Source organism: Mastigoproctus giganteus, chromosome 11, assembly GCF_048544385.1.
Source record: "Mastigoproctus giganteus isolate SK-2022 chromosome 11, ASM4854438v1, whole genome shotgun sequence".
Lineage (NCBI taxonomy): Eukaryota > Metazoa > Arthropoda > Arachnida > Uropygi > Thelyphonidae > Mastigoproctus > Mastigoproctus giganteus.
In genome coordinates, this window is record NC_143585.1 from 158,371,580 (window position 1) to 158,383,747 (window position 12,168).

At 39.6% G+C, this 12,168-nt stretch overlaps 1 protein-coding gene across 3 annotated transcripts in view; it reads right to left on the reverse strand.

Moving 5' to 3' along the window:
* nac (GDP-fucose transporter nac) overlaps positions 1 to 12,168 on the reverse strand; it is a 204,007-nt gene that overhangs the window by 46,041 nt on the left and 145,798 nt on the right. For all 3 annotated transcript variants that reach the window (XM_090385575.1, XM_090385577.1, XM_090385578.1), the window contains exon 6: positions 901 to 1,193. In XM_090385575.1, coding sequence (XP_090241701.1) covers positions 901 to 1,193 — 293 coding nt within the window. The remainder of the gene's footprint in view (positions 1 to 900; positions 1,194 to 12,168) is intronic.

The window sequence follows — 12,168 nt, forward strand, 5'->3', positions numbered from 1 at the left end:
ACTGCTTAAGTCTCACCAAACTCATCCACTGAATTTGTCCATAGATATCACCCGTGGATCGACACTGATGGAATCCATACCAATGATCAGATGGAAGGTTTCTAGACAGTTTAGGAGTTTCTGTTACTTTAGAAAGAGTAGAACTGCAATGGGACAGTAATTGATGGGAGTGATTTGTCACCATGTTTAGGAACTGCCTGGATATGAGCAAATTTCCAAGCAGAAGGGAAAACATGGGGTTATAAAGTGAAAAAATGAAATGTGAACAGTACCAAGCTCAGGAGCACAGATTTCAGACATCAAGTGGAGAAATGCCATCAGGACCTGCAGCTTTCTTGGCATAAAGATTAGTCTTAATTCTTCTGCCATCCTTTTGATGGAAGACTTCAGGAGGCATTAAGTGCAACGTACTGGGAATGGTAGGGGGGGGGTGGCTTACCAAAATTGTCAATTCAAAAATTATAAGAAAAGTAGGATGCCTGGGGGTTGCCTCCAGTATACTAGGCTGCCTTTAAGAACCTGCATACAGATTTGGAGAGGGGGGGGGGAGTTCACAGAACAACCACACTTCACCAAAATTCAATCCCCCTGAACCATGAGTGTCACATGACTATCAGTTGCATCAGTGTTTTATACTCAGGTAGCAAGTCCTGACCTGAGAGAACGTCTCCAACAATTCTCAGGAAGCAACTGCTGAATATAACCATTAGTTACACTGGATAGGTATTTAGTAATGGTAAAAAAAAAAAAAACAGCAGAGAATGTATTCTCTTCCAGTTCATTATTTCAGGTATTAAGAACAAACTCCTTTAGTATTGTTAATTGTATTCGGTTGATAATTTATTATAACTTCAGCTATTTATATTTTTTATTATACTAGGAAACAAAATTCCAACTTACTTTGATCTGAAATCCTGTGACATATCCTATTGCAAATCCAAAAATTCCACTTATAATCATCAAAATCCAAAATACATGGTTGAGACGGTGATATGATGCAATAAGTATTGGAAATTCTCCAAAAAACAGCATCAGTGGTAAAAAGAGGAGTAGGGCATTGATGTTATTATAGTAGGTAAGAAGCCATATGCTATCATCTACTTCATGCAGGACCTTTTTGGTATAAATGGAATAGAGGGATACAAAAAGGCTAGCCAGAATACCATATATTACTCCTGCCACAGAGAGAGAACCTAAAGATATTAAGTAATAATCAAGGACAAACTTTTCTGTTTCATAATCACCTAAAGATATTACATATAAAATAAACAATGAAGTTCCAAACTAAATTAACACAAGTGATTGTGGTGCTAGTGCATGAGTAACATTTTGGAAGCCACTTAAGAAAGTACACATAGCTTGCTTAGACTACCATGACTCCTCTACAACTTGCTGTTTCAGAGGAGAAAAATTTATAAAATAAAATATCCAACAAAACAGAATAAAAAAAAAAAAAAAAAAAAAGACTGCATCTACCAGTAAAGTGACTGATGTAATCCTCCTTTTATTCTGCTTTGTTGGATATTTTAGTAGCATTCGAAAACCTTTTATTATTATTATTTAAAGTAGCAGGGAGACCAAAATGAATAATTAAAGCCCCCCCCCCTTTAAATGCTGCTTATGACACCAATGATCAAAGCATGTCATCTGGAATTTTTCTGCTTTTTTTTTTTTTTTTTTTTTTAATTTGTTAAAACTGGACTAAATATTATCATTCAAATTTCATGATTTCTTCATTAAAATTTTACACAATCAAGAGCTTTTTTTCCTTAACGGGAATATTTTTCCCCATCTTCACTTTAGTCTAAAAACACTATCACCTAAATGCAACCAATTTTATTTAAATCAAAAACAAAACAAGCACAATAGTTCTGTGTGATATATTCCTTGTGTTGTTATTATTATTGTTTTTCTTCTTGAGATAAAATGGTTTGTACTCTTTTTCAGAAGCATGCTGATGACATTTTTAGCTTAAACTGAGGAACTGTAACATTATAGGGACTGTAAACTCAGGGATAAACTTAGAATTTAAGGGGCTATGCAAGGCTTCTGGAGTTAATTTTTATCAATGGACTGCCCCTAGCAGGTAGAGGCAATGCATTTAGGAGAAATGGAATAATTTGAAAAAAGGTAGTGTGCAATGATAGTTGTCAATGTAAATGATGCAGCTTAAGCACAGCCACCAATTTCTCAGGGAAAAGAACTTAAGCTCTTTTCCCTGAGGAGCTCATTTTTCCCCCCCAAAACTACTTGTTTTGGATCACAAACCAGATTTTGATGTGTGTGTGTGTGTCAGTGCTAATCACTTGTCCTTTTCAATTTAATAAGTCTGAAAAAGTGCTTTTATGGCTTTTCTCACCACTTTAAAACCTATTTTTTAAAAAGACATCAAAATTGCTGGGTTTTTTTTTCAATGCCACATTACTACATGCATACATGTAATAAGTATGCAACATACTTTATACATTCTGTAAGCAGAAAATGAAGTTAAGAGTGAGTCTGTCACCAATAAAAGTGACTGAAGGAGTAGTCACTGTTGTCACCAATAAGCAGAAATAACCATTGAGCTCACCAGGATACCACACATAACAGAGAACAAGGCATTTTCCTTTTTCAGATCCTACATAATTTATGCAACAGTCTAGCACAACTCATTTAATGAAAACGAGTTGTGCTAAACTTTCATTAAATGACAGCCAACTCATTTAATGAAAATAAGCAGAAATTTGCACAAGTTTCATTCCATGATGTTAAGCACTGAGGGGCAAAGCCATAGCTTTATATTAATTTTCTGACAAAAACTACAATGGTGAGATAGAGAATGGAGGTCAAAATGAGTCAAAAAGACAGTGCTAAATCCAGAGAGTTGGCAGTATGCTTAAGTGATCAGGGAAACTGCTAGCCACAGGAAGGGGGTTGTTGTTGTTGTTATTTGGTTTTTAGGAGCATTAGCAACTAAGGCCATATTGCTCCGGTGCGGTGGTCATTCCCTGACCTTTCCGCATGCTCCGTATTTGGTGGTGACGGGCTCGAACCCCGGTCTAATCAAGAAGCGTGTGCTACGCACTGCTGCTCCTTCCCACCTGGCTACGGAGGCGCCCCAGGAAGGGGGGAGAGGTAATATAGATGTATTTACTTCCACTGTCAAGGGTTCTTCAGAGGCTATAAAAGCCAGTGTCTTCTTTTGAAAGCTGTACAATGGAAAGCAATATTTTAAATACGTAGGAACCTAATATGTTAATACAACTTAATTGACTTTTGTAAGAAAATTTCAATCAGACCTGGAAAAATAAACTCTTGAATACTTTTCTTTTCTGTAGGTTTTGTGGGCCTATAATTAATCTTGTAGTGTTTTATAAATTTTACATAATACATACATTGTTATAGTAGTTGGGAATAGTGTACTGTTATTACTACTGTTCTAGTGAAATTATTATTAGCCATATAAGCCTGAGGCTTATGGTGCACTGCCAAAAAAAAAATTGAAAGAGAGAAGTACAAGGAATCACCAAAAAAGAGAAGAATGATGATATCCAGCTCAGGACCCTGGGTATGCCAAGCCCATACTCACCAGATGTGAGTCCCTGAGGCTAATAATACGTGGTATTAGCATGGTAGCAGTGCACTATTCAGATTTAGTGCCATAGGAGTGATTCAGTTTAACTGAAATTATGCCTCAGTGTAGAGCAGCAAAGTATCTTCTCTTAGCTTGGGAAGTGAATTGCCAAAGGCAGTTTTCTTATAATTCATACCTGAACTAACTAGACATAATGCCAAATGAGATGGCACATGGTGCAGAGACAATTAAGAAATTAAACTGAACTCATCATGCACCTTACTGCACAACAGAATCACCATGAGCAGCAGGAAGTAGTTATTCTTCATGACTATTATCAGGGAAGTGGGAGAATACTTTAAGCAATAAGGAAAGGTGGAATAGAGCCAGGATATATTCACCAGGAGCAAAAGGCAATAAAACTGTTAGTATCAACATTCTGAGGATTAATTTAACAAGTATGAGGTAATGTAAAAAAAAAAAGCTGAGAGTTAGGAATGAAATTGAGTGTCTGAAAGAATTCTACCCCATTAGACGAGGGAGAATGTGAGGGGCCATGGCAATCAAGATTGCAGGGCTTATGGGGTTGAATGGGAGAATACAGACACACAATAACAGTAACTGCAAGCAGAGGTGGAAGGGATTCTTGCACTACTTCCATTAAAACACTCAGCAAAACAAGCTTAACAGGGATTACAAGATCTGATGGGGTACACAAGGGAAAAGAGATACAGAGGCTGTGTTAGTTTAGCATTAGCAAAGGCACATGATACAAGAAAGCAAGCTTATATAGCATCAGTCAAAAAAAAAAAAAAACCCTTATTTCACCCAACCACTCACTCCAAATGTTTGTCAAGTTCTGCCTTGAATCTATTTAAGCTATCAACTTCTACAGCAACAGATGGAAGTTTTCTCCACCAATCAGCCACCCGCTGGCTAAAGGCAAACTTCCACACATCTGTCCTACAACCGTCTTTCCTCAATTTGAATTTGTCCTCTCAGGCGATTATTCTGAGCAAGTGTAAGAATCCCATCTGCATTGAGCATGCTCAAACCATTCAAAGCTTTATTCACCTCAATCAGATCACCTAGCAGGTGCCTAGTCTCCAGACACTTTAATTTGTAAAATTTAAGCCTTTCTTCCTAAGAGCAACCCTTTGTTCCATCCACTAATCTTGTTGCCCTTCTCTGTACTCGTTCCAACAGTTCTACATCCTTCTTAAAATGAGGCCTCCAGACCTGTATACAGTACTCAAGGTGTGGCCTGCCCATTGCCTTATCTAACAGGGATAAGGAGGGGATAATCACTTCCTTATCCCTGCTAGAAAAATTCGTGTATATCATTAACAAGACATGAGCTACTCTGGCAGATTGTCTGTACTGCTCAGAAAACTTCGTATCTGCCTGCACAATTACCTCCTTTTCATTCTCTACCACTGTCAGTGTGGTTAGCATTAGCATTTAGCATTAGTAGAGGCATTTGATACAAGAAAGCAAGCTTATGCAGCATCAGCCAAAAAAAAAAAAAAATAAATAAAAAAAAAAAATAACCACTTCCACTTCACCCCTCTGTTCGTTCTGTCTGTCCAGCTGAGCCTTAAACTTATTTAGGCTATCAACTTCCATGACAAGGGATGGAAGTCTGTTCCACCAACCAACCACCCGCTGGCTAAAGGCAAATTTCCGCACGTCTATCCTACATCCGTCTTTCCTCAATTTGAATTTATGCCCTCTCAGGAGGTGATTATTCTGAGCAAGAGGGAGAATCCCATCAGCATTGAGCATGCTCAAACCATTCAAGGCTTTATACACCTCTATCAGATCACCTCGCTGCTGCCAAGTCTCCAGACACTGTAATTTGCAAAACTTAAGCCTTTCTTCGTAAGAGCATCCCTTTTGTTCCATTCACTACTCTTGTTGCCCTTCTCTGTACTCGTTCCAGCAGCTCTACATCCTTCTTGAAATGAGGCCTCCAGGCCTGTATACAGTACTCTAGGTGTGGTCTGACCATTGCCTTATACAAGGGAATAATCACCTCCTTATCCCTGCTAGAAAAATTCCGATATATCATTGACAATACACCACGAGCTACTCTTGCAGCCTGTCTGCACTGCTCAGAGAACTTCATACTTACCTGCACAACCACCCCCAGGTCCTTTTCATTCTCTACCACTGTCAGTGTAGTACCACAGAGTTGATACGTTGCTCTGGGGTTGCTGTTTCCCATATGTAGTACTTTACATTTGTCAATGTTAAACTTCATTTGCCACCTCTCAGCCCATCTGCTCAACCTTTCCAGATCCTGTTGCAGCAGCATGGTGTCAGTAGTGTTCTTGACAACCCTGCCAACCTTCGTATCGTCTACAAACTTGGACATTAAGCTTGATATACCATCATCAATATCATTTATAAATACAGAAAACAATAATGGACCCAATACTGACCCCTGAGGGACTCCACTAATAACATTAGTCCACGATGAGCAGTGTCCATTGATTACCACTCTCTCTGTCTTCTCCCCCTCAACCACCTCTTTATTCATAGCAGCAATTTGCCTCCAATGCCACATTGCTCCAATTTGTGAAGCAGTCTTCCATGTGCAACAGTATCAAAAGCCTTTCTAAGATCCAAGTATATAATATCAAAGTTATTCCCTGCATCCAGTTCTTTTGTGACTGCATCATAGTATCTAATCAAATTGGTCAGGCAAGACTTCCCCTTAACAAAACCATGCTATGTCCGAGCTATAACTGAAGTCTTGTCTAGATGATCCTGCAGTGCTTCTTTAACCAGTGCCTCCATTAATTTTCCGGGAACAGAAGTTAAACTCACAGGTCTATAATTACTTGTGTCAGCCTTTGATCCTCCTTTGTGAATTGGGGTCACATTTGCACATCTCTAGTCCATGGGTACCTCCCCTGATTCCAAAGAAGCTTTCATAATTATGGCTAAGGGTTTGCTTACTTCCTTTGCTGCCTCCTTTAATATTACTGGATAGATCCCATCCACCCCAGGTGCCTTTTTTATGTTTATCTTCAACAATTTCTCCTCCACTTTCCTCTCAGTTATTACAAAATCATCTAGCTCACTGAAAGAGTTTAATCCACCTCTGGCGTTCTCCTCCCTGAATAACTCCTCATGTGTGAATGTAGATGCAAAATACTCATTTAGTTTGTTAGCCACCTGAGCAGGATCATCAAAAGTTGAACCATCAATATCCAGTGGACCAATCTGATTCATCCCTTTCCTTCTTGAGTTTACATAGATAAAGAACTCTTTTCTGTTTTTCTTTGCATCCTTTGCCAACGATTTCTCATAATCTGCCTTTGCCTGCCTAATCTCCTTTTTTTTTTCATTGGATCCTTTGCCAAAGATTTCTCATAATTGCTTTTGCCTGCCTGATCTCCTTTGTTACTTGGTTACAGACCAGCTTATATCTATCATAGGCTTCCATGTCACCCATTAATTTATATGTATCCCATGCATTTTTCTTCTCTGCCATATGTCTCATTAGTTCATCTGATATCCATTTAGGTCTAAACCTTGAACAATATTTCTTAGTTGGTATGTAAAGCCTAGTAGCTTCCAAGATAAATACTTTGAATGCTTCCCATTTTGAATTTGTTGTTGGTCCCACCGTATAGAATTTAAATACTGTCTCAGACCACCATAGTCACCTTTATGAAAGCAAAAAATCTTCCCTTAACCCTGTTGTTGTTATTTGGTTTTTAGGAGCATTAGCAACTAAGGCCATATTGCTCCGGAAATATGCGGTGGTCATTCCCTGACCTTTCCGCATCCTCCGTATTTGGTGGTGATGGGCTCGAACACCGGTCTAATCAAGAAGTGTGTGCTACGCACTGCTGCTTCCCACCTGGCTACGGAGGCACCTCCCTTGACCCTGATGGTAGTTACCTCTTTGAGCAAATCGCACTTCAGCACACTGTGATTACTGCCACCTAGTGGTTCCTTTATCTGCACATTCGTAATGCATGAAGAATCACTACTGATAATCAGATCAAGAGTATTACTCCCTCTAGTTGCCTCCCGAACATGCTGATGTAGAAAACAATCATCCAATAAATCCTCAAAAGCCTTGCTAGTTTGTGACTGACCAACCCACAAATTCCAGTCAATATCTGGGAAATTAAAATCCCCTATTATAATACTCTCTGATTTACTGGCCCACTCTATTTCCCTGTACAGTTTCTTATTATACTCATCAGAGTCATTAGGCCTATAGCACACTCCAACTCTCAATTTTATCTCCCAATGCTTATGCTATTAAGTAAGGAGAAGGCAACTGCATGATAAGATCATCAAGGTGTTTCTGGGGGAAGTCAATCCTAGGTGGCAAATAAACAGAGTATACAGTTAATAAGAATCCCACTGTAAAGTGAATTGCTACAGCCTCAATGCTAGTTGTAAGTTGCAAAGGTTGAAATGCAATGTGGCTCCCCATGAGAATTGCAACTCCTCCATGAGCAGGACCATCCACAACTCTATCCTTACAAATGAAGGTAATGTTATGCATAGTAGGGACATCATCTGCCTTTACATAAGCCTCCTGTATGCAGAAACAAGCTGGTTTGTGCTTTTGCAGGAGTGCCTTAATGTCATCAGTATTTCGAAGGAATCCACAGCAATTCCACCGTAGGAATTTAGCCATTATTTGGGCTTGGATGATCCATGAGGCGGCTTCTGAGGTGCTGAGGGCTTCATTTTTTTTGGGGAAATATGGATGCTGTCCTGTGTTCATTTCTTCCTCGGCAAAGAGTTCCAAGATTGACTCATCATGTACCTCCTTGGTTTCGACATCCATTATTTCTTGTCCCAAAGTGCACAGTTCAGTTTTCTGTGATGTTAATTTAGTGCTCGCTGTTCGTAATGCTGGAGCACTAGGAGGTTTGTTTGTTTGTTATTTGGTTTTTAGGAGCATTAGCAACTAAGGCCATATTGCTCCGGGATATGCGGTGGTCATTCCCTGACCTTTCCGCATCTTCCGTATTTGGTGGTGACGGGCTCAAACCCCGGTCTAATCAAGAAGCGTGTGCTACGCACTGCTGCTCCTTCCCACCTGGCTACGGAGGCGCGCACTAGGAGGTACCAATGTTGGAGTGGCAACTGACTGCAATTTTTGGATGGGCTTTAGTGAACTCAATAAATAGCGAGCAATGGGAGTGAACGAGCCCCTTGGGGGAATAGTCATATCAGTTTGGGTCCCAATGGTACTATTACCTGAAACTTTGAGTGTATAAATGCTTCCCACTGTTTATTGCTTCGATTTATTTTCTGGCCTCTGGGTAGGAGATGTTCAGCTCAGTTTTTAATTTTTGAAAATCTTTTTCGTTCTTCTACCGCTACGTTTTTTTTTTTTTTTTTTTTTTATGTAAACGCCAAACACGAGAGGTATTAGAATCTATAGTACATAGTACCGTGCTTGGATTGGAGGTTGAGAAGATGAAAGAAGATATTTGTTGACATTGGACTTGAACTTCTGTAAAGTGTAATTTTCAGGAAATACATATGAAGAAAGGTTGTTCCAGAAAACGGCAGTTGAATAAATAAACGAGGAAGATGAAAAGTTGGTTCTGTGAGTTTGAAGTTGGACAGTAGATGGATGATGGCTGGTGGTGGCACTTGTTCGTACTGTTTTGAAAGAGAGCAGGAATCATAGAAGCCAATTCAGAAGAACAGTGCCCATGGACGTATCTGTAGAAGAGGAATGCAGCAGAAACAGTACGTCTATGAGACAGTAAGTGGAGAGACTCTGTTAGAGTTGAATCATTAATTAATCTAACTGCCCTCTTCTGAACGGAATCAAAAAGCCTGAGAGAGATTTTGGGGGCACCACCCCCAGATGTGGGACAATATTCCATGGTAGGGCGGATTTGCGATTTGTACAGAGTAAACAGCTGTTTGGAAGAAAAGTAAGGCAAGAGCGAAAGAGAAAACCAAGTTTTTTTTAGATGCGGAGGAAGAAATATTTGTAATGTGCTTGTGCCAAGAGAGATTAGAAGTCAAGGTAATCCCCAAAAGGGATATATCATTTTGCCTAGAAATCAGAGTGCCACCAAAGATAAGCATAGGAGCAGAAGAATCCTTTTTGCGATATATAAGACAAGACTGAGTTTTAGAAAGATTGAAATCAACTAAGTTGTCTTTGCCACACTGGAGAATTACCTGGAAATCGGCATTTAAGGAATTGGTAGCAGATTTTCAAGAAGTTAAAGCTGATGGAGCATGGCAAGGCTTCCCAAAATGGAAAGTGGAATGCAATGTACTATCGTCGGCAAAACTATGGATAGGATTTCCAGTCAATGGAAGAAGGTCATTAATATACTAGAGGAAAAGAGTAGGGGCAAGAACTGAACCTTGGAGGACACCGGCATTAGTGGAGAAGTTAGAAGACAGATTGCCATTTACCGTCACCCTCAGTGAGTGATCAGAGAGAAAACTGGATAACCAATTACAAAAAACAGTTCGCAAAACATAAGATGGAAGCTTGTTTAGAAGACCTTTATGCCAAACACGATCAAAAGCCTTTGAGATATCGAGAGCAACTGCTTGTGGTTCACCAAACTTTTCCATTGAATTAGTCAATAAATGGGTAACATAAACCAGAATATCACCAGTGGATCGACACTGACGGAATCCATACTGGCGATTGTTGATCGCATCATTGAAACGGAAGGTTTCTAGGTAGTTTAAGAGTTGGCGGTTAATTGATTTCTCCATTATTTAAGAAAGAGTAAAAGTAATTGCAATAGGACGATAATTGGATGGGAGGGATTTGTCATCCTTTTTAGGAACTGGCTGGATATGAGGAAATTTCCAAGCATAAGGAAAAACACCTTTGGAATAGGAAAGTGAAAAAAGGCAGCAAAGAACAGGAGTAAGTTCAGGAGCAGGTTTTGAGAACAAGTGGAGAAATACTTTTGGGACTTGTAGCTTTCTTAGCATCAAGATTCGTCAAAATCTTTCTGATATCCTTTTGATGGAAGACCACAGGAGGCATTGAACGGAGTGAGTTGGGAATGGTGGGAGGTGTTTTACCAAGACCATTAATACACAAGTTGGAAGAAAAATGGGAGGCTAGCAAGTCAGCTTTATCCTTGGCTGAAGTGACAACAGTACCATCTGGTTTGGATAGAGGTGGGAGCAGAGATGGGCAAAACTTGAGGCCAATAGCTTTGGCAAGATACCAGAATGTCAGCTACCATTAGGGCAGGAAGCAAGGTTTCTACTCTTAGCCTGTTCAAACTCTAGTTTGGAATGATTAATAACTGCTTTACAATTGTTGCGAGCTTTAGTGTAGGCAGAAAACAAAACTGAAGAATCAGAAACAAGCAAATTACAATATGCAATTCTTCTCTTGAAGAGTCTTAGCAGATTTATTGGAAAACCAAGGTTTAGATAAAGGACAAGATTTTAAAGTGGAGTGTGGGATAAAGGATTCCATTCCTGCAAGAATAATTTCACTGACACGATCTGAGCAAAAGGTGACATCAGAAGTTTTGAAATAGTAATCCAAAGAAGGAAAAGAAGAAAATAAATCTCGCAAGTCATCCCATTTTGCATTCTTGTAAGGCCAAACAACACGAGGTTGGGAATAGCCATGAGATAAATGTTCCATTGGATAAGAGACAATCACCAAGTTTTGATCTGAGGTGCCTAAAGGACCTCTCACTTCGACAGTGAACTTAGAACGGTTGTTTATGAGAAAAAAATCAGGCATGTTGGCTGTATGGTTAGGATTGTCATGTATTCTTGTAGGTAAATGAACAATCTGTGCAAGGTCATTAGTAATTGCAAAAGCTTCAGCATCTCGACCTGCTGGGTCGGTGTGACTAGAAAACGGAAGCCAGCTGGAGTTGTGAACGTTAAAATCACCAAGGAAAATTACCTCACTGTTAGGAAATTTGGACTGGAGATAGTCAAGTTGCAAAGAGAGGAAGTCAAAGAGCTCCAAGTGATTAGTGGAGCTGGGAGAACGGTAGAGACAACATATGATTTTGACACAGTGAGGTAGAGAGATTTTGAGCCAGAGAAGATCAAAGATTGTTATTTGTTATTTGGTTTTTAGGAGCATTAGCAATTAAGGCCATATTGCTCCGGGAATATGCGGTGGTCATTCCCTGACCTTTCTGCATCCTCCGTATTTGGTGGTGATGGGCTGGAACCCCGGTCTAATCGAGAAGCGTGTGCTATGCGCTGCTGCTGCTTCACACCTGGCTACAGAGGCACCAAAAAGAAGATCGAAGAGAGGAGATTCCAAATTACCAAGTCTCTGACATGGAATATCGGAATGGACATATGCACAACTACCACCTTTGAGGCGAAAGGAATCATACAGCGAATAATTTGGGCAACTGAGATGAGCAGTAGTTGAATCAACTGATAAATGAGATTCTGTCAGAAAAAAGTACATGTGGTTTGGCAGACTGCAAGTGGAAATAGACATTGTTGACATTAGAATTGAGACGACGTATATTTGTGAAATGAATTAGGAAGTGTTTGGGAGGTTTAGATCTTTTCGCTGATAAGCTTACTCTATTGGTTTGACAATTCATGGTGTATTCAATAGTAAGAAAAAGTGGGTGGGACATGCT